A 21,660-nucleotide genomic window follows, 5' to 3' on the forward strand; every position below is an offset into this window, starting at 1 on the left:
ATTCAAGCCCATTTCTCTCTCACCCTACATGCTCTCCTTTCTGACGTCCTGTCACACCTACTGTTTCACCACACTTAGGGGGCATTTGGTTATACTCTTCTCCTTTATGTTTGTCTTCCCAGTAAGGCTATAAACTCCCTAACGACTGGGGCAAATCTTTCTTGTTTCTCACAGTCCCTAACTAAATACTCATCAAAATAAAGTGCACTTTCCTCGACCCTACCCATTCTGCCTCTTTGTCAACTTTGGTGTCCATCCATTCCCGCTAGCTTTCTGATGTCACTTTAGGTGAGTTTCCTAGAAACTCAGAAGCACTCTCCTAAATCCAGTCTCTGCAGTTATTGTTCATGGAAAATCGATCTGGAACCCACAAGTGAATGGAACATAGCCTGGCCATTGAGGAGCTTACATTTCAGTGAAGGGGACAGACATACAAGTGATTTCAAGAGAGCTGACCTGCTGTGACTGAGCATGCTCATGGTACTATAGGAACAGAAAGGGGCAGGGCAGGTCTCCATGCACAGGGGTCAGAGACCTGGAGGTCAGTGTCCTGGAGGACATGATGCCAACATCCCAGGCTAAGGTTGAGTGGGGGGAGGGGGCCAGGCCAGAAGGTGATGAAAGATGGATCAGAAAGAGGAGAAGCCGTGAGGAGCCATCACTCAATCATTCAAGAATTTGCTGAATACCTTGCCTGTGACAGGCCTGGAAACCCCACTCCTGGCTTCAAGGCTCTTACAGACAAGGGGGCAGGCATTTAAACAAGCCCTGTGGTTAGAACAGGGGTCAGAATACAGGGCACTGGGCTCAAAACCATCATGTAAGGGGCGCCTGGGTGGCTCAGTCGTTAAGTGTCTGCCTTCGGCTCGGGACATGGTCCCAGGGTCCTGGGATCAAGCCCCGCATCAGGCTCCCTGCTCCACAGGAAGCCTGCTTCTCCCTCTCCCACTCCCCCTCCCACACATTTATTGTGTTCCGTCTCTTGCTGTCTTTCCTTCTGTCAAATAAATAAATAAAATCTTTAAAAAAAAAAAAAAAAAACATCGTGTAAGAGGAGACGCAAGTGCAGTCAAAATTACCCTCGGAAATCTCTGGAATTCCTAGCTTCCGAGTTCTTAGAAGCTCCCAAGACATTAATTTTTGTTTCTGTTGGCTTTTTTGGCCTGCCTGGCCTCCCTTCCCCTGGGCCATGAAGGACAAAACAAGAGGGTTTCTCTCTCGATTTTTCTCAAAAACGTCACTGAATTTAAATGTGCATCTAATGAGGTTCCATTATGTATATATGGGGTGGGGGGCACAAGGGAGCACAGCCTAGTGGATGCCAACTGAGCCTCCTCTCTAAAGCGGCTTCTCCAATTTGCATCCACAGACTCTCTGGGCATCTTGGTCAGGTGCAGATTCTGACTCAGTAGGTCTGGGGTGGGACTCAAGAAGGAATTTCTAGCAAGCTGAAGCCCATCCAGCACCCCTGCTGCTCCAGGGACCAGTTTGAGAACCATGGGAGCAGAGAATGAGTGGACTTTGGGGTGGGGGGCAGCATTCCAGACAGGGTAAGTAGGCAGCTGCTGGTGGCTCCCAGCTCAGGGAGCAAAGTGAGAGATAGGGCTGGAGAGGTGGGGCCCATTTAGGAGTGTGATACGTGGTGGGGAGGGTCCCATGATAAGGGCAGGTGCCTAAAGGGGGCAGGGGCATGGTCTGGGCATAGTTTTCCTTCACAGAGACACTTTGTGTATTAAACCTAGAGAAATATTCTTCACTCCGGAAATAAGCACTCTCACAATTCTCAAAATATGCTGTGCTTTTGTCTATTTTCTGTTTCTCCACTTTTGATAAAGACCTAGTTACAAGATATATTTGCCTCTTAACAGCGCAAGTCAGTGATAAACAGCAGCTGACACTGGCCTCCCTGTGCGGGTGGGGGAGGGGGGTGGGGGGGTTAAGAAGGGGCTCACGCCCGCTGGCCAGAAGGGGGCGCCTCTGCCCAGCTCCCACCATTGGTGGCTGTGCAGGAACAAAGGCCCAGGGTTGCCAAAGCAGCCAGAAACCTCAAGTCGTTTGTGTGAAATGTCCCAACATTAAAATATTGGGCACTAATTCAAAAATGTTTCCAACACTGCGAGGGCTGAACAGTTCGAGTCTGCAAGGCAAACTCAGCCAATGGGTGTCTCGTTCATGACTGCTGCGGATCGCGCTGTGGTTCAGGCTGCTTTTACATAGATTCTGATTGCAACAGCGTCGGGGACTGCTAGGGGAGAGACTGGAGGCTGGGTGGCCTTTTGGAGGCGACTGCTGGCCTTGGCCAGAGAGCGCACATGCATAACCCCCAAGGCAGCAGGAGAGCCGGGAAGACCGCAGAGCTGCAGGACTTGATGACTGACTGGCTATGAGGATGAGGGGGACTAGGGCTATGGAGGATAACCCCCAGGTTTCTAACGTGCGTGACTGAGTGACTGGTGGTGACGTTCGCTGGAATAATGAATACAAGCGCAGAAGCCTGTATGGAGGGGAGGTTCTAGATAAGCAGAATGTAGGTGCCTGTGGGTCAGCCAGCAGGCCACATGCCACATGCCACAGAAATATGGGGTTTGAAGTCAAAGGAGAGGCAAAGGTTAGTCAGCTTTCTCAAACACAAATCTGGTCAGGTTACTGCCTGCGTAAAATCCTCGAATGGCTTCCTGTTGTCTGAACAGAAAGTTCAGACTCCCCGTGTTAAACAAAGCCCTTTGCGGTCTGTCCCTGCCAGCCTCACTGTACCACACCCCAACACAAAAACCTGCTCCCCAGGCCTGCTGAACAACTCAGAGTCCCAGAATAAGCCGCGCCTTTGTTTTTGCTGGTCCTTGGGCCTGCGGTACCCTTCTACCCCATGCCTGGTATGTTTGGAAAATTCCTAGCTCTCTCAGACTCCAGCGGCTCTGCTCTGAAGTCTTCGCTGACCTTGTCAAGCAGAAGAGATCACTCCCACCTTTGTGCCGCCTCTAAACTTTGTGCTTGCTGCTTTTTCTGCCCTGTCACTCCCTTCTGGAAAGATGTGCCCGTCTGTAAACTCCTTGAAGGCAGAGAGCACATCTTACTGTGTCACCACTTCCTGAGCACACGTCTGGCGTGTAGTAGACACGCGGGAAATGACTGAAGGGTTTTCCAGGAGGGACAACTGCAAGGCTGGTCTAGAGGAAGATGCTTCCTACTTCCCCAGGGATTATCTGGCTCTTTCTCTCCTTACAGTTAAAGAACCGCACGAGGACCCCGGGTGCTGACCTTGCCTGTCTTCTTTCTTTGCAGCTGGGGTATGGCCGTCAATGTGTACTCCACATCCGTGACCAGTGAAAATCTGAGTCGCCATGATATGCTTGCATGGGTCAATGACTCCCTGCACCTCAATTATACCAAGATAGAACAGCTCTGTTCAGGTAGGAGCCTGGGAGTGGGGAGAGTGGGCCCTGCTGGAGGGAAGGGGCGAGAAGGCGGGAGCAGGACGGACACAGGAGACAATGTAGTCTGTAATCGGGAGTAAGGAGGAGAGCTGCAGAGCCCTAAACTAGTCAGAGTGTTTGGAGGTGACGGAAGTAAGGGTCTCGTGGAATGGCAAGAGTCAAAAGTGAAGAGCAGGAGAGGCTCAGGGAAGGGCTGCAGGGCGGGCGGGGCAGTGGGTACCAAGAGCTAGGACAGGCAGTGAAGCCGGAGGGTAATAGCCCGAGGTCAGGTCTAGCCACTCGGGGCCCAAATCTCGGCTCTTCTTGCAGCGCAACCCTGGGCAAATCACTAGGTCTGTTTTCCCGTCCATAAGACGGCGATCCCATGCCCAGTCACACAGGGCCGCTGGTAGGATGGAGTGCGGTATACGCAGTGTTTGGTGCGGTGCTGGTACGTGACCGCATCGGTCCGGAATAACTGCTGTCATTCCTGGAAAGCCGGGACAAGGAGAAGAGGCTGGGTAGTTGGGGGCAGTGGCCAGCAGAGGGCCTGGGGAAGGGGAAGCGAGGAGCCCAGGCAGGGGAGCGGCCCGCGCCCCTCAAGCAACTTCGCTTCTCCACAGGGGCAGCCTACTGCCAGTTCATGGACATGCTCTTCCCCGGCTGTGTGCACTTGAGGAAGGTGAAGTTCCAGGCCAAACTAGAGCATGAATACATCCACAACTTCAAGGTGCTGCAAGCAGCTTTCAAGAAGATGGGTGTTGACAAAGTAGGTGCCTGTGCCCCGGGGGGCCCTGAGGAGCTGTGTGACCCTGGGGAAGAAGATGGCCCGCCAGCCGGGGCGGCAGGGGCTGCTGGGGTCATTCCAGCCCTGGCGCCTCTCTCCACCCCCCTACTTGCCAGAGGGAATGTTCCCCCAGCTCAAGGCATGGTGGAAAACCCCACACTTGACATCCCATCCTGACGACATTCCTGCCCCTTCCTTCTCTCTGGACCCGATCCATCTCAGCAACTAGGCTCAGTCTTCCGCTCCTTTTAAGTTCCTTCTCTGTAGGGCCTAAGAAAAGTCTCTGGGCTCACTCTCCTGCCTCAGTGGCCCGCAGCCCCTGGTTCCAGCAGCCCCCACCCCACATGCACATGGCAGGCCGCACCAAGGGTGCCCCCTGTGCCTGGAGGAGGGGCTGCGTCCGGATCCGGGGCCGGGCCCCAGCCTGCCTGCGTGCTCCGGGGCCACGGCTGTGGAGAAGGTGGAGGATGCTGCAGCCCAGGGGCTGGCTTTCCTGAGAGCAGTGGGCCGCTCACCGAGGAAGGCAGCCCTACAGCAGCAGCTCGCTAAAGTTCTCTGCTTGTGTGGTCTATTTCAGATAATTCCCGTAGAGAAATTAGTGAAAGGAAAATTCCAAGATAATTTTGAGTTTATTCAGTGGTTTAAGAAATTCTTTGACGCAAACTATGACGGAAAGGATTACAACCCTCTGCTGGCGCGGCAGGGCCAGGACGTAGCGCCACCTCCTAACCCAGGTGATCAGATCTTCAACAAATCCAAGAAACTCATTGGCACAGCAGGTAACGTGCCCGAGCTGGGGGAGGGGGTGTGGGGGGCCGGGCCGGCAGGGCTCCAGAGCCACGAGCGCCCCCTGGGCCACCGGCCCGGCCCTGCCAGCCTAGAGGAGACTGTTATCACGGAGTTCAGATGACGCCGCCTGCTGCCCGCCTAGACCAGGGGGAGTCACAGGAGGGAGGACGGGGCCGCAAAGATTGCCGCAGACGGGGAGCCGCCGGCACCAGCCGTGGGGGCAGTGGCGGTGGGAGGCCCAGGGCACTTGCTTCGGTGGCGTGAGCTAACTCGTTGGCCTCGAGAGACGGGCCAGCATGTGGCATGGTTCGTCTGTCCGGGTCCATCCAGGCCAGGGGCCTGGTGCCGGCAGCACGCTCCCTTCTTGCCCCCTGCCCACTGGACGCCCAGGGACAGGAGTTTGCCAAGCTTCCCCCGTGGGGATCACGTCTTCCCCGACTCCAAGGGCGCATAGCCCGAAGTCCTCAAGAGAGGAGTCTTTTGAAAGGAGGCTTTGTCTGGGTTCTAGAGGAGAAGGGAGAGGAGCAGTAGGGCCTTTGGGGGGACGACAGGGTTGGGGAGAGGAAGAGGAAGAGGAGCAGCCCCAGCATCTGAACCCGTCATAGCAGAGCCGCTCCTCGTTCGCGCTGCTGCCCCGCCTGGGCCTGCCCCCATTCACCCGCTTGCTTTGCATTAGAAGCAGCCAGCTGTGACCAGGGAGCGGCCATAGCTAGAAGACAAGTGGCCACAGCATGCCCGGCCTGCGGGGGGAGGAGCCGGGGGCCCTGAGGCAGGCCCGGCAGAGAGCACAGAGCCCATCCCGAGGCAGGGAGCCTGGGAGGGGCAGGGGCCCTGAGACTCTGAGGTCACCCACAGGGAGGGTGGGGCTTCTGGTGGGAAAGACGCAGCAAGTGCCAGATTCGAGACCCTGCACCAGCTGCTCTTCCTCAGACTCTGGCTGCCAGGACAAGAGGCCCAACCCTCCCAGCCCCACTTCCCAAATTCGCCTTCCCAGTTCCCCTCACCTCTCCCTCAGGCCGGCTCTCCTCCCTCCCGACACCTCATACCTCCTTTACTTCCCTGAAGTCCCTGCTCTCCCAGGCTTGCCAAAGAGCTGCCCAGCTGCTGTGGTGTCCGTGTGGCCATGGCTTGAGGCCTAGATGTAGATGGCCCTCCTGAGTGGGAGAAGAGGGGAGGGCGAGAGTGCCTGCCTTTCGCATGGGCCTGCCCCCGCAGCCGTCACACCAGGCCGTCTCATGCTACGTGAGCTGTGGGCTCACGTGGCCCCATCCGACTTTTCTCCCCTGGGCAGTTCCACAGAGGACGTCCCCCACAGGCCCCAAAAATATGCAGACCTCTGGTCGGCTGAGCAATGTGGCCCCACCCTGCATCCTCCGGAAGAATCCCCCATCAGCCCGGAATGGCGGCCATGAGACTGATGCCCAGATTCTTGAACTCAACCAGCAGGTGAGTAGGGTGGGCGAGGGTCGCTGAGAGAGCCCTCAACAAAAGCCAGGCCCTTGGGGTGTCAGGACGGGAAGGGGAGTCTGAGGCAGGGATCTCTGGCCTGAACACCACCTTGTCCCGGAGCAGCTATTGGATTTGAAGCTGACCGTGGATGGGCTGGAGAAGGAGCGTGACTTCTACTTCAGCAAACTTCGAGACATCGAGCTCATCTGCCAGGAACACGAAAGTGAGAACAGCCCTGTCATCTCAGGCATCATTGGCATTCTCTACGCCACTGAGGTGAGCTCTGCCGGCGCCCGCTCCCGTCCCAGGCCCGCTCACGGATCGTCCCGTGGAGACCACAAGGGGTGGCACCCGAGGGCTGAGGAGAGCCCGCTGAAGTCAGAGCCCAAGGCCACATAGAGATTAGCAGGGGAAGTGAAACTAGAATTCGGCCCTTTCTCTGGAGCCCTGGGGCAGCCGTCTCCCCCTCGGCCTGGCCTGCCTGGCTCACCACTTCCCTCTCCTTTCCCACCCTCCAGGAAGGATTTGCACCCCCTGAGGACGATGAGATTGAGGAACACCAACAGGAAGACCAGGACGAGTACTGAGGGCGGCTCGAGCCCTGGCTGACTGCACGGCTTCCCGTGCCTCCCCACCCTGCTCCCACCCCACATTATAATCCTTTCCTTACAGCCTGCCGGCCGGCCGGGTGCTTCATGTCAGTAGCCCAGCATTGGGGAGTCAGGCGAGGAGCGGGGCTCGCGGGGATGGGGCAGGGGGGCAGGCGGAGGCCCCTTCCTGCCGCCACCGGCCCAGCGGGCGAGGCCTCTGTCCACTCCTCCGTATCCCTATTTATTTCCGTTGTCTCTGCGCTGTGTCGGCCAACAGCTCCCCCGGTGGGGGGGGATGCTGCTGCCCCCCTGCCCCAGCCAGCTGCCTGCTCCCCTGACGGCCAGCAGCTGTATATTTGACAAAGTCATTGGTATATTTTTACTTACTGGATTTTCCTTGCACTTTACCTGTTCTTTTCCCAGGGCTGACAGCACGGGGCTCCGGGGCAGTGTGCCTGGCTTGACTTCCCTTCCCTGTTGCTGGGAACCGTGGCAGGACTCACCCGTTCTTATTTATTTTGTCTTTTGGCTTCCCAGTAGTTGAGGGGAAGGCTGATGTCAGGAGAGGGATAAGGGGACTGAGGGGGGGTGCCTTAAGCCCCGGTGGTCAGGGAGAGGGAGGGGAGCATGTGACGGATGAAAATGACCTCCTGGCACCAGGCTCCCCCACCCTCAGCCCCCAGCCCCTAGCACTGAAGCCCAGCACTGCCCCGAGGCCCCCAGCCACTCCTCCCGCAGCTTGGTTCATACCACACAGACTCTGCTTGGACCCTCCTGTTCGTCTGCCTCCCGTGTGCCCTCCTCCCCAACCTCCACCTCCTCAGGCCACCCAGCCTGCCTATGTGTTCACTTTTATTTAAATAAACTTGTGTGGTAAAAGTCCATGCCCTGTCTCCCTCACCGGGGCCACAGCCTGGGTCTCAGTGCTTCGCTCTTCCTGAGCACTCCCCTCTTCCAGAGGTCGTTGGCGCCCAGCCCCACTGCCACCCTCTGTCAGGCCTAGAAACTGCCATGGGCGCTTGGCCTCAGAGCCCAGCTCTGACCTCGTCCCCATCTCTCAACTCTGGTCCCCAGGCTCTAAGGGAAGGAAGACGTGGAGGCCGCGACCCCCAATCCCTGTGGAGGAACAAAGTGTGGGGCCGTGGCCGTGACAATGGGCAGCCCAATCAGGTGGCTGGGGGCGGGGGGCGTAACAGGGTGGCCTAGCCAAGAGGTGCTTTGTTTCAGTCTCCTTCCGGCCAGTGAGGCCACATGATGTCCCCCACCCGCTGTCAAAGCTCACAGCCCTCCCAACAGTGATCCAGCTGGGGACAAGGAGAGAGTGGAGTGGGTTACAAAGAGCAAGCAGCTCTGAATGCTGAGGCCCAGAAGGACAGCAAGGCCTGAGCGGTTCCTTCTGTGGAACAAGCTCTAATGAGAACGAGGAGTCAGCAAGCCTTTCACATCATCCACATAGCCCTACCTTCGTGGGGCGTGCCCCAGCGAAGGGCCATAGTAAGAATATCCTGGAAGCCCAACGGGACCGAGGGCACTGAAATGAATGTGTGAACCAGGCCCACTCAAACAAAGCCATCATCTTGATCAGCCCCCTCACTTACGGATGGAGGGACCAAGGCCTGCATGTGACACAACTTTCTCAAGGTGGTAAAAATCTGGATTAGAATTCAGACCTCCTGACTCATGATTCAGCGCTCATCCCCGAAGACCGGACGTGGGACCTCCAGAACGTTCTCTAGGTGAGGGCTGGGAGTCCTGGTAGGTGTTTCCTCACCATCCTGAATATGTTCAAGTTGGGGCCTTGTTTATTCCATGACCCTGCTCCATGCACCTCCTCCAGACCACCACCATTTCTCTGATGACTCCAGATAGAAGTCTTAAAGAAGCAGTTCATGTCTGTTCATTCCTCATTCACTTCATCTCCTCTTTTTGACTCCCACTCCAACATAGATACTTCTGACCCTATTCTGTTTTTCTCCCCCAACAATTCCTTGCCTGCTTTTATTGATTTTTATGATTTTTAATTCCCTTGCCTAGTTTTTAAGATTTATCCATTTATTTAAGAGAGGAGGGACAGAGAATCCCAAGCAGACTCCTCGCTGAGTGCGGTGCCCGACACGGGGCTCCATCCCAGGACCCTGAGATCATGACCTGAGCTGAAACCAAGAGTCAGACCCTTCACCCACTGAGCTCTCAGGCACCCCTCCCTTGCCTAATTTTAAAGGGCTTTCCCTCTATTATTCCACGTAGATACTATAAGAAGATAAAGTCGTTGTTACCCAAAGTTCATCTTCAGGCCAAGACCTCACCCTGCCGTCAAAGTGGGTGTGGTAGGCAGAATAATGCCTCCCCCAGAGGTATCCGTGTCATAATTCCCCGACTGGGAACATGTTAGGTTACATAGCAAAGGGGAATTAAGATTCCAAGTGGAATTAAATCGCTAATCGGTTGACCTTAAAATAAGGAGAGTATGGTGGGTTATCCAGACGGGCCCAGTGAAATCACTAGGTCCATAAAAGTGGAAGGGGGGCAGAAGAGGAGGTCGGAGGGATGCCATGTGAGAAGGACTCAGTCTGCTGTCGCTGGCTTTGAAGATGGAAGGGGCCTGAGCAAAGAAACGCAGGCAGCTTCTAGATGCTGGGAAAGGCAAGAAAACAAGATACTCCCGTGGAGCCCCCAGAGAGGACCACTGCCCTGCAGACATGGTATTTTAGCGCAGTGAGACCCAGACAGACTCTCGCTTTCTAGAACTGTAAGATAATAAATTTGTGTTGTTTTAATCTACTAAGTTCATGACAATTTGTTACAGCAGCGATAGAAAGCTAACGCAGTAGTTCAAACTGTGCTTCAGTGGGCTCACCCTTCTTCTTGCCCCCACACTAGACACCTGTCTGTCCTCCTTGACCCCACATCTTTTGATTCTTCCCTCAAAGCCCATGTGGGTGGGTACCTGCCCCAGCCCACGTCCATGGCTAGTGTCTATGGCTGCTCTGAGAACACCCAGAGTTCAGGGGTATAAAGCCACTGCCTCTTCCGCCTCTTCCCAGTACCCTCATACTAAGTGTGTCTTTCTCGAGGAACACTAAAGATGATGAACCGTAATCTTCTGTTTACACACGTGTCTCTCACACAGGCTTCAAGTTCCTCCCAAGCAAGCGAGGCGAATCCTCCCGCTCCGCCTAGCACCTGGCGCCTAGCACAGTGCCAGGTGCTTACGTAGAGAAGGTGCTTAGGAAATGCTACAGGAAAAATAAATGACTCCTAACCCCTAGATGCCAAGGTACAACCAATGACCGGCCAGACCAATCCAAGGAAACACAGCAAAGAAAGTCCCTCCCACCCTCTTAAATGTCTCCACCATGGAGCAGACCCCTTCTTTGCCTCTATGGAAAGCTCGTTCTGTTTCTCTTCAGAAAACAATGTCTCCTCTGTGGCCATACACGTGACACAGAAGGGTTGAGCGAAAGGGATATTGTTGTTAGACTCTGAGTAGAGCTAAACCAATGATCTGAAAAATGAATTGAATCATGATCAGTTCAATTATTGTGCTTCGCAAAAGCACTCTATCTCAGAGCGACCTGAGGCAAAGTCAGCCACAGTCAGACCAGAAGGGAATGGAGGACAGGCAGGAGGCCGCAAGAGCTGGTCACCTCCCATCTCCTGCCTTCTCCCCACCCCACCCCCACCCCGTCCTTCACATATCCCCATTTACCTTTCCAAAACAGTGGCTCATGCCACTTTCTCACTGGTCTCCCAGTCCAAATTCAGCAGACCACAGCATATGGGCTCCGATCCCTTCCCAACATTCTTCACTTCCCAAATCCCATTAAGCACCACCACGCTGAACTACTTCCAGTTTCCCAGCTTTGCCCTGTCGTGTCCCACCCCTAGGCCATCGCTTAAGTCAGGAAATCCATACAACTGGACTGTTCTCCCCACCTGTTCTGATCCCCAACCAGTAAAAATTCTCCCCTTCCCCATCTCAAATGCCACCTCTTTCAGGAAGCTTTTTCTAATCTCCTTCCTAAGGAACTCATCACTCCTCAGTTCATCTGTAGGAATTTGGACTCTATTAGTTCTTACTATAAGGGCTTGCCTGTCTTGCACCTCAGTATGGCAGCTATGAATCTCATCCTCAGATATATGAGCATACATGAAATAACACATTTCCTTAATTGTAATAAACGACTTTGATTTCTCCTTCCCTCATCCTCCTCTGCTGGAATGTTTAAATGCTTTAAACATGGTACTGCAAGCATGGTGGAAGGCCCTCCAGGGATAGTGAATGTCAGCACTAACCTGTTGGAGTGGTTCCTCAGGTCCGGGGCTCTTGATTATTCCATGCCACATCTGGGACTTGGGACTGCCTCTTGCCGTGGAAATCAGAGCCATTCTTTCCCATTACGTGTAAGGGGAAACAGCCCTGGCTGTCCCAGAACCCCAGACTTTTCTCTCCTATCAGAAGGGGTCTCCACTCTCCATTTCCTGCCCTCCAAACACTGCCCCTTCCCTCAAGCTCCGCCCTCTTCCTTGTTCTTCTGGATTTTTATAGCCCAATAACTCAAAAGTTTAACCACTAGCAACAAAGAAGCTAGCACTTTCCTAGAAGGACGAAAGCATTTAATCTTCAAACCCTCCCCGGAGGAAAGGAGAACTTTCCGTTCCATCTTTCCAGCACCACTAGAAAGGAAAGAAAACCCAAAACAGTTAAATTTCCGAGTCACTCAAGGCAGTGGCCTTCACACAGTAGGCGCTCAAGTAAGATTTTCTGAATGCAATAGCCTCTCATCTCAACATCTTTGCCTGGATGTTTTTTGCTAGGCAGGAACCCCGAGCCCCTACCCGATCCCTCGCTAAGGATAACCCAACGAAAACGAAAGACTACAAGTCCCAGGCTGCCTTGCGGTCGGCGCCGCGCGCCGCGAGGCCCTGCGAGGAGACGTGGCAGAGCGCGGCGCGTTCGCGCCGGACCGGAAAGCCAGGGGGAGGTGGCAGTGGCGGGAGGGTCGGAGCCATGGCAGCCAAGGCGGCTGGTGGGGGGCGCTGGGAGGTGGTGAAGAAGGGGCGGCGGCCCGGGGCTGGCGGCAATGGTAGAAGCGGCGGAGGGGACCGCCGGGCTCTCGGGGAGGCGAACGGTGTGTGGAAATACGACCTGACCCGTGAGTACCCACCCGGCCGGCCACCCGCGCCGCCACCCGGCCCCGGGCCTGCCCCTCCGGCGAGGTAGGGAGCAGCCACTCGAGCCCCTGGGCTCTCCTGCCCATCGGCACCCCCCGGTCAGCTACCGCGCGTTGCCTCTTGAGCCTCACAAGAGGTGGACCGCGCTGGGAGGGAGCTGTCCTCGGCTCGCAGATGAGTAAACTGAGGCCCAGTGGAGTTAGATGCCTTTCCCGGGATCACATGTCAGAGGGGGACCGGGACTGCGATCTGCGCACACGCTCTACCAGCTGTTCCCGGCCCTAGCCTGGCCTCCCTGGGCAGGTGTCTGAGAGCTGGGCAGAGCCATCCTTCATTGTACACGGTGCCGCCGCCTTGAGTAACCAGCAGTGTTGCGGGGTGGGGGCGGACCGTCGGGAGGCCTCAGTCTCGACACCCACCGAGCATTGTAAGTGGTGCCTGTCTCCCCAAAGTCCTGGAGGAGTGGAGAAAGCTTGCCACTTGTTGATTAGAGAGTTGTCACACTGGAACCCAGATGGAAAAGGCCTGACCTCCCGGACTGGTAGCCACTCACCAAGGAAGCCAGCCCTCTGTATCCGATTCCTCCACTAGTTCCCACAATCTCTGGTTTATCTAATAAAGAAATGCCTCATCTCTGTGAAAGAGCCTGTGAACCCAAGAGCTGCCATGACTGAAAGAAGCAGGAGGGCTCCCCACCCTGCTCCTTAAGCATGACAGCAAGAAGGGGTTTTGATTCAGGTTCCTCGCTGAAGATGAATTAGGTGACGATGTGGGGAAGGGACCACTGTTCCTGTGAGGCTCTCATGACTCAAGGGCCCTCATGACCTTTTGTCTGCCTGTCATCACCCCAGCTCCAATCCAGACGACAAGCACCCTTTACGAGCGGGGCTTTGAGAGAATCCTGAAGCGGCAGAATAAGGAGCAAGTTCCACCCCCTGCTGTGGAGCCTAAGAAACCAGGGAACAAGAAGCAGACTAAGAAGGTGGCAACCGTCACCAGCCAAAACCAGAAGCAGGGTCACTTCCGCAGCCTGGAAGAGGCACTGAAAGCTGTGAGTGTACCTAGACTTGCGGTGGGGAGACGACAGGGACATGAGGTGTAGAGAAGATGAAAGGAGCAGGAGGGGGCGAAAGGCCACTGAGGGACCTGTGGAATTTGGGATATTATTGATTGGGAGGAGGCGTTCAGGAAAGGGCAGAAACCCCAAGGGATAGAATGTTTGCATTTGAGATAGATGAGGAAATAAGTTTATAGGGAAACCTAGATTAGTGCGAGGAGAGCCTTGAAGACTCAGGGATATCGGGGAGGGGGTAGAGAAACGGCTGTGGCTCCTCGCCCCGTGGAAGCAGCGATCTTTCATTTTCCATCTGGTCCCCTTGAACATGTGAAGGGCCTTGAGATCAGCAATCCCAGCTGTGCTGTGTTTTCTAAATATCAGAAATATCAGATGCAGCGATACTGTGGCATTCCACATACTTAACATTTAAAAGCAGGAATCCTTTGTTCTTCTGCCTTAACCATTTTCCCACCTCTACCCTGTTTACCTCTACTCACCCAACTCACCACGGCCGGCGGGGGGGGGGCCTGTGTCCCTGGCAGCTGGACATAGCAGCTCTGCAGAAGGAACTGGACAAGAGCCAGAGCGTGTTCTCTGGGAACCCATCCGTGTGGTTGAAGGACCTGGCCAGCTATCTCAACTACAAGCTCCAAGCGCCTCTAAGTGAACCCACACTAAGCCAGCATACTCACGGTTAGTTCTTCCAACTCCCTAAAATTAGACAAGTTCAAGAAAATACTAGAAAGGCTGTGTGTAAGCACAGTAGTCAGTAACAGAGCCCCGTGCCCCCCACTGTCCTGATTTATGTGCGTGATTCAAGCTGTTCTCAAATCATCACGGCTGTGAGAGTGGGCCTCATGGGGATAGGGAGGCTGCCAGCCTCGTGCAGGGACCTCTGTGTGCATTCACCGTTCTTGGGGAGTGCAGCAGGGCCCTCAGAGCCGGCAGAGGCTTCTGGTCCCAGCATTCATGTGGAGGCCTTTCGGCCCCAGATTATCCCTACAGTCTGGTAAGCCGGGAGCTGCGTGGGATCATCCGAGGGCTGCTGGCCAAGGCAGCGGGGTCTCTGGAGCTCTTTTTTGACCACTGTCTGTTTACGATGCTGCAAGAGCTGGATAAGACACCAGGTGAGGGGGGGCCCCTTGTGAGGGATAGCCCCACCCCATATTGGGAACCTTCTCCTCCCTTTTTCCTACTTCCAGATTGGCTGGGTGGTTCTGTTTCCAGCAAAGAAATGTGCTAATCTCAATACTCTTTTGGAAAGAGAGGAAGAAGTCAGGAGTCACTGGCCCTGGGTTCCGGGCTCACAGCTGCTGGAAGGGAGATTTCAGGTTTGGGGTACCAAGTAATATATGTAGGTCTGAGAACACCTGTCTCTCCAGGGGAGTCACTACATGGTTACCGCATCTGTATCCAAGCCGTTCTGCAAGACAAGCCCAAGATTGCCACCATGAACCTGGGCAAGGTGAGCTCAGGTGGTGGTGGGGACACCAGGGGCGCTAGGACCTGGGAGGCTGGGCGAATCTGCACTGTTGGACCTAACTAAGGGCTAATGGAAGATGCTGGAAGACCAGTAACAATAGCTAACACTGCTAGTACTTGCTCTGGGTATGCTCTATGTATATATGAGATAGGTACTGCTGTTATTCCTGTTTATAGATGAGAAGATTGGGCCACAGAGGGGTTCAGTAACTTTCCTAGTTAGCGAACTAGTAAGTGGCAAGGATGGGTGAAGGCCAGAGCCTGGTGCCAGAGCGCACGCTCTGAATCACTACCCTGTGCTACTCCAGCACTGCGTGCTCCGTGGCCTGGCCCTTCTCTCCCTGCCTGGCCTTGGGGGTGCTCCTGATGTTTTGCCCTGTTGCAGCCTGCCTTTCCCACTGGTCTCCTCAGTTCCTGGAACTGCTGAGGTCTCATCAGAGCCGACCAGCAAAGTGTCTGACCATCATGTGGGCCCTGGGTCAAGCAGGTTTTACCAACCTCACTGAAGGACTGAAAGGTAACAAAGAAGTGGGGAAGAGAGAGGGATGGTCTTGGAGGCAGGAAGCTCCTCTTTAACCTCCCCAGTGGGTCCAGGCGTGATGCTTCCTCCCTGACCTTTGTCTCCTCAGTGTGGCTAGGGATCATGCTGCCTGTGCTGGGCATCAAGTCTCTGTCTCCCTTCGCCATCGCATACTTGGATCGGCTGCTCCTGTGAGTGATTGGGCCAGGGGTCGGCGGGGGGTGGTGTCAGCCAGGAAGGCCCATGGTGTCCAAAGTAACTGAGCAAAATGGGGTGCTGTGATCCTGGTGTCCATAGATGTGAGGAAAACCAGGACCAGCTCCTCCCAATCAGAACGTGATGGTGAGGAAGGAAAGGGAGGAAACCATGGAGGGGTAGGGGGTGAGGCTGAGTTCATGCCCATTTTCCTAGATATTCGTCTCAGCTGGGATCATGGCCTGCCTGGTAGTCTCCAGCAAGTCTGTTTTTTCCTTTCCCCCATAGGATGCACCCCAACCTCACCAAAGGCTTTGGCATGATTGGCCCCAAGGACTTCTTCCCACTTCTGGATTTTGCCTACATGCCCAACAACTCCCTGACACCCAGGTAGGACTGCCCTGGGGCACACCTGCTGTGAAGGATCCCAGCAGTGGGTCAGGAGCAGGCAGGATATTTCCTGTCCCTTCTTCTCCAACCACCCTAAATCTGAGATTCTCAACCTGCAAGTTCAAGCAATCGGTGAACCCCCTAAAATTATATGGACCCTCAAGTGTGATTGGCATATGGGCATTTTCCTGGGGAGGAGATCCATGACTTCCAACAGATTTTCCAAGGAGTCTCTGAGTCTGAAAAGATTCCGAGCCATTATAAGGCCCTTAGCGACACCCCTCCCGCAGGCAGGCAAAGGGACACATCGCGTAGCTCCATCTAGAGCCTGTGTCTGGCTCTCCTCCCCACCCCCACCCCCAGCCTGCAGGAGCAGCTGTGTCAGCTCTACCCCCGACTGAAGGTGCTGGCATTTGGGGCGAAGCCGGAATCCACCCTGCATACGTACTTCCCCTCCTTCCTGTCCAGAGCCACCCCTAGCTGCCCTCCTGAGATGAAGAAAGAGGTGAGGAGGGGCGCCTGGGTGGCTCAGTTGTTAAGCGTCTGCCTTTGGCTCAGGTCATGATCCCAGGGTCCTGGGATCGAACCCCACATCGGGCTCTCTGCTCCACGGGAAGCCTGCGTCTCCCTCTCCCACTCCCCCTGCTTGTGTTCCCTCTCTCGCTGTGGGTCTCTCTCTGTCAAATAAATAAATAAAATCTTTAAAAAAAAAAAAAAGAAAGAAAGAGGTGAGAAAATAACAGGAGGCCGCCGCAGAGCTTCCTACCTGCTGACAGCTTCCTACCTTCCTACCCCTGCCTTCGCAGAACCTGTTTCCTGGGCCTCCCCTTAGCTCACTCCTGACAGCCACCGTTCCCACTCACTCGTGCGCCCCCCTCACAAGGACACGATCAGGCGTGGCTGGTCTCTCATGGCCTGCCTCTTGTCGACAAGTGATCGTCAAGCTCAAGCTCTGGCTTAGGAGCCACAGCCTCTCCCTTGTGGATGCTCAGAGATTTCTGGGGTCTTGGCACGATTTCCCCATCCTTTGGGGCGGGTGTGGTGCGTGGCGGCACTCCCCCTCCAGCAGCCCCGGGCCCCAGCAGTCTCTCCTGTCCCCTGTGCAGCTCCTGAGCAGCCTGACCGAGTGCCTGACGGTGGACGCCCTCAGCGCCAGTGTCTGGAGGCAGCTGTACCCCAAGCACTTGTCACAGTCCAGGCAGGTGGGGTTGGGGGGCTGCCCACCTCTGATCCATACAGAGAAGCCTTAACCTGTGCTTCCCAGCCTGTCCCTGGCCTAGAAGCAGAAGGGGAACATTTGTCACTGTCCTTCGGGTTTGTGCCTCTCGAATTGGGAACATGGCTGGGGTGGCCTCTAGTAGGCTGCTCACTGTGGGAGGGCAGTGAAGGAGCCAGAGCCTAATGGGGACCAGAGGATGGGAGGGGCCGCGTGGGCCCCCTGATTGGAAGGGGGTGTGCTTTCCCCGCAGCCTGCTGCTGGAGCACTTGCTCAGGTCCTGGGAGCAGATGCCCAAGAAGGTGAGGAGCTGGGAGGACATGGCAGGCTGAGCCTCGTCTGGGTTCTGGGTTCGTACCCCTCGACCGCTGCCCTCCCTCTTGCTGAGAAGGCACTGTATTCGTGCATTTGGCATGGACGGCAAAGTAGGGTGGAGGCTCAGAGTTCCCTTACGGACTAAATGTTATCCTCTCAACCCAGACTTCCTTATCCTACAGACGCAGAAGTCTTTGCGAGAAACCATCCAGGCCTTCAAGCTGACCAACCAGGAGCTGCTAAGGAAGGGCAGCTGCAGCGGTCAGGACGCCGCCGCCTGCGACATGGCCTGCAAGGTGCCAGCACGCGGCCCTCCCTGAGCCGCACGCTCGCCGACACCGCCGTCCCAGCGCCCCCAGCAGCCCCCGCCGCCGCCTCTGCGGTCGTGGGAGGCCTTGCTCCTCTCCCTTTGGAGGCAGGGACCAGCCCCTCCCCCTGACCGCCGCTCCCTGCGCCTCTCTCGTAGGGCCTGTTGCAGCAGGCGCAGGGCTCCCGGCTGCCCCGGACGCGGCTGCTCCTGTTGGTGCTGATCTTTCTCGTCGGTCTCCTGTGCCATGACTTCCAGTCGCACGGCTCTTTCCAGGGTGAGCAAGAATTGGCGGGCAGGGCGGGAGCGTGAGGGTGAGGCGGGAGCCCGCTGCAGCACCACTGGCCCTATCACGGAGCTTGGCCCTGACGCCACGGAAGACAGGCTTTTCTGTCCGCGACTTCAGATTGCACTGTTGCTTTGCCGTGCAGAAGTGTCTGTGTGTTCATGGTCCTGTTCAAGTGCTGTCTCCTTTTTAACCCCTGAGGAAACTGAGGGTCAGATTTAGCAATTAGCCTAAGGTCACAGCTGGTAAGTAGACGGGCGGACCCTCCAGCCCCAGGCTTCCTGCCACCTACCTGACCACCTCCCTCCTGTTCCCCGGGCCCAGCAGGAGAAATGGGCTAGGCGCCCCAGGCCCGCGTCCCTCCCGCAGACCGGAGCACACGAGTTCTGCTCCATCCCTCACGAGCCCTGCTCTGGGGCCTGTCGTGTGTGTCTCCCCACTCCCTTGCCCCCCTCACCCCCCAGCTCACCAGAGGCCCCCTTTACTCAGCCTCCCTCTCTGGCCGGTTGCTTCGATCATCTGGGTTCTTGCCTGCTGGCCAGCAAGTGTGTGCCGGGGTCTACTCCTACGGCCTGCGGGGCTACCGGTGAGCTCCTGGGGAGGGGAGAGAGGGGGGAGGGACAGGGCCTGCTCCTCGGGGTGGTGACGGCCTCAGTGGGAAGTGATGGCACTTTTCCCTTCCCAAGGCCTCCCTTCCCCCCCCCTCCAGCTGTTCTTGGGGAGCCGAGCCATCTGAGGAAACTCAGCCTTCCTTTCTCCCCCCATCGTCTCCCACAGCTGGCTAGAGGAGACATTGCCGGCCTGGGGCTCCCACCTGCTGGCTGTGGTGAGGCCCGGTTTGCAGCTGGCCTGGGCCCACACCAGGGCCACCGTCAGCGTTCTTTCTGCCCACTGTGCCTCCCACCTTGCCTGGTTTGGTGACAGCCTCACCAGCCTCTTGCAGAGGGTAAGCCAGAGACAGGGAGGCCAGGGAAGGGCTGGTCTCCCCAGGGGCTGGAAGGTGCATCCCCACATGGAGCGGGTCCTTGGGGCCAGGATGCATTCTCCCGGCGCTCTAACCCCTCCGGTCCCTGTGCTCCGACTTCAGATCCAGCTCCCCGCTGCCCTGATGCAGCTGCTGCAGTCTCTGAGGGAGCTGCTCGCGCTGCTTCACCAGGACGTGCTGCTGCCGTGGTGGCGCATGCTGCTGGAGGCCCTGGCCCGGGCCCAGGAGCACTGCCACGGGGCGTGCAGGTGAGCTCCAGCAGGAGCCCCAGAGCCCCATGGCCTCTCCCCCGGGACGAGGCTCTCGCTCGCTCTCTCCCTCACCGGGCCCCGCCCCACCCCTCGCACATCCCTTGGCCACTCTGGGACGCAGGTTATAGGTCTGAGCTGCGACCCTGTGACTCAACACAGCGCTGCTTCCCCACTCCCACACGTGTTCTGCTTTCCTCCCAGAGGTGAAGTGACCTGGGACTGCGTGAAGACACAGCTCGGTGAGGCTGCCCGCGGGGCCTGGCTCCGCCTGCAGGACGTCACCATGGCTTTCTTGGACTGGGCACTTGCCACGATCTCCCAGCACTAGGTCCTGCCCGCCTCACCCCCGGTGCTGTCTGGGGCAGGCCGTCTGAGACTGCTGGCGGGTAGACGACAGAGAGGCAGTTCTGCGTAGGCCGCTTTTTTACTTGGTGCCTGAGTTCTGTCTCCTAGGGACTGGCCGGTGGCCTCGGCCCCAGTTCCTCCCTCTTCGGTGGGGACTGAGCCCAGAGATCTCTCAGCCTCCTGAACGTTTGTCTGGCCCTATTGCATGTAGCTCCCAACCTCTGTCCTCGGGCTGCTAAACTCCGTCACCCCCTCTCGTCTCCTGCTCTCCACTTCCTTCCATCTCATTCCCAAAGCCCCAGAGAGCTCATCTCCAGAACGGTGGGATTCCACTGAGTGACAACTGCATTCTTCTGAGGAAGGATTCCTGCTCCTAGACTCTAGCCCCAGTGGAACAAGGAAAGAGGCCTCCGGAAGAACGTCGCACCACAGTGGGCGACAGCAGCTTCACCTCAGCCCACAGCCTGGGCATGCCTGTCACTGGACGTGAGGGCTGGGCGGAAAGGCCTCTCACCTCCGGATGCCCAACTGCAGTCTTTTGAGGCCTCTCACTGCCCCCTCTGTCACGGTCCTACTTCTTTCCTCTGCACTCCCCTTCAGGGCTGGGGGACTGTGCCTCAGGGTTCAGCTGTTCCCCGTTGCCTAGCCCTACACCATCTGGAGAGCAAAGCCCAAGTAGTTGTGTGCCTCGGGCGCGGTGAACCTTCCAGCAGCCTGTTGAGACAGGAGGCAGCATATGGCTCCTCGGTACGCCTACTAGGTGGAATAAAGGACACAGATTGGATTTCCAGCTTTCCTCTCCGCATCCTCATATAGGAGTTCCCATAGTTGTGACCAGGACAACAAAACACCGGGCACGCACATGTTCCCCTTTGGCCCCCTGCCTCCTGCGGGCTGTAACCCCTGGCTGCAGTTGAGCTTCGGGCAGGGAAAGCTCACACCCGTCATTCTCAACTTTGGCCTATTGAGGATTCCAGACACTCCTTTTGCTCCCCTAATCATATTGTCTCACTTGTCACTGTGATTCATGTCCCAAGATTTGCCTTGATAGCTTGAGTGTTTTAAGCTGGGAAAAGCAGGGAGAGTGTCCCAGGAGAATTCTTGGTCTGTGATCAGTGGGGTCTTCTTCCTTGCCAAGACCTTAACTTATTAATTGGTTTTATAAGGCAATGAGTGAAAGATTTAGGACTCCAAGAGACACATGAATCAAGGGTCTATCACCAAAGTCCCTTTTTGTGTTTGACTTGAGACTCTGAGAGCTGAACAGGCTCTCAGCGCTCACCTCAAGTTTCTTTCCTTGAATGTTTCAAATCTAAGCAGTCCTGGAGGTACCCTGCCCAGTCCAGCTCCCACAGGCCGGTTCCTGCTTCCGTCCTGCCTGCAAGGACAACACGATGATAAACAGCTACCACTTTCCCGTTAGCTTGTCACCCTGAGACTCTGCCTCGACTTCTCAGTGGCGAGATGATAAAGTAGCAAGTGTAGGAAAATCTTGACACGATGTGAGGTCATGAGTACAATAGCGTCTAACACTTGTATCCCCTTTCCTTGTTAGGACAGAACTATGTTACCTCTTGAGAGTTAAGCGGCCCACATTGGGCAGGGCCCTGCTCCCCTAGTGGCAGGTAACCATGATCGCTTTTCCCAGAAAAAAAAAATTCCCACCTAGCAACTAAGGTTTAGGCAGGACTCTCCGAGGGTCCCAAGACCTCATTTCTTCCTCCCCGATCAGAAACAAACAGGTTCAGTTCTTAAGAATGTAACAATTAACACTCTTAAGAATAGTGAGTCCTTGTAACTGGCCTGTATTCAAGGCAAACTGAAGAAAGGGCTGGTGTGAACCTGGGTTGACAACAGCACAGGACAAGTAAAATGATGACCCTGTCCCGATGACGAATCACCAAGGCTGCTGGACTGCTACAATCCAGCAACTCCAAGAATGTCGCCTGAAGTGTGCACTGGTCTCCAGTGTGCATACTGGGTTTACCTTGGTGGGTTCGTTCAATTTCTGACCTAGAATCCTGGGGTTCAACATTTAATCAACTTTGGTTAGCTGGGGTCTCCACAGACTCACGGGACACCGACACCTTCCTTGGCTTTATTTGATA

At 56.0% G+C, this 21,660-nt stretch overlaps 2 protein-coding genes and 1 long non-coding RNA gene across 5 annotated transcripts in view; 2 read left to right on the plus strand and 1 right to left on the minus strand.

Moving 5' to 3' along the window:
- Positions 1 to 7,910, plus strand: part of MAPRE3 (microtubule associated protein RP/EB family member 3) — a 52,467-nt gene extending 44,557 nt beyond the window's left edge. For 2 of the 3 annotated variants that reach the window (XM_036090184.2, XM_078056087.1), the window contains exons 2-7: positions 3,283 to 3,410; positions 4,037 to 4,182; positions 4,778 to 4,979; positions 6,281 to 6,435; positions 6,562 to 6,714; positions 6,957 to 7,910. In XM_036090184.2, coding sequence (XP_035946077.1) covers positions 3,290 to 3,410; positions 4,037 to 4,182; positions 4,778 to 4,979; positions 6,281 to 6,435; positions 6,562 to 6,714; positions 6,957 to 7,025 — 846 coding nt within the window. In that variant the 5' untranslated portion in view covers positions 3,283 to 3,289 and the 3' untranslated portion in view covers positions 7,026 to 7,910. Of the gene's footprint in view, positions 1 to 3,282; positions 3,411 to 4,036; positions 4,183 to 4,777; positions 4,980 to 6,280; positions 6,436 to 6,561; positions 6,715 to 6,956 lie in introns of those variants that run through there. The other variant, XM_036090185.2, reaches the window with a different exon arrangement.
- Positions 4,811 to 6,283, minus strand: LOC118534395 (uncharacterized). Its single transcript, XR_004916651.2, has 2 exons — positions 6,036 to 6,283; positions 4,811 to 5,493 (listed from the first exon to the last, which is right to left on the minus strand). It is a non-coding gene; the product is annotated as an uncharacterized LOC118534395 (long non-coding RNA).
- A 4,084-nt stretch (positions 7,911 to 11,994) lies between the features above and the next one.
- Positions 11,995 to 20,342, plus strand: TMEM214 (transmembrane protein 214). Its single transcript, XM_036090180.2, has 17 exons — positions 11,995 to 12,184; positions 13,055 to 13,254; positions 13,803 to 13,953; positions 14,253 to 14,387; positions 14,643 to 14,725; positions 15,154 to 15,259; positions 15,372 to 15,453; positions 15,746 to 15,847; positions 16,211 to 16,352; positions 16,954 to 17,045; positions 17,317 to 17,365; positions 17,561 to 17,674; positions 17,845 to 17,962; positions 18,461 to 18,557; positions 18,749 to 18,917; positions 19,059 to 19,204; positions 19,409 to 20,342. Exons 1-17 carry the CDS (start codon positions 12,040 to 12,042, stop codon positions 19,533 to 19,535), a joined length of 2,058 nt encoding a protein of 685 aa, XP_035946073.2. The 5' UTR covers positions 11,995 to 12,039; the 3' UTR covers positions 19,536 to 20,342.
- The last annotated feature ends 1,318 nt before the right edge of the window (positions 20,343 to 21,660 follow it).

This window comes from Halichoerus grypus, chromosome 10, assembly GCF_964656455.1.
Source record: "Halichoerus grypus chromosome 10, mHalGry1.hap1.1, whole genome shotgun sequence".
Taxonomy (NCBI): domain Eukaryota; kingdom Metazoa; phylum Chordata; class Mammalia; order Carnivora; family Phocidae; genus Halichoerus; species Halichoerus grypus.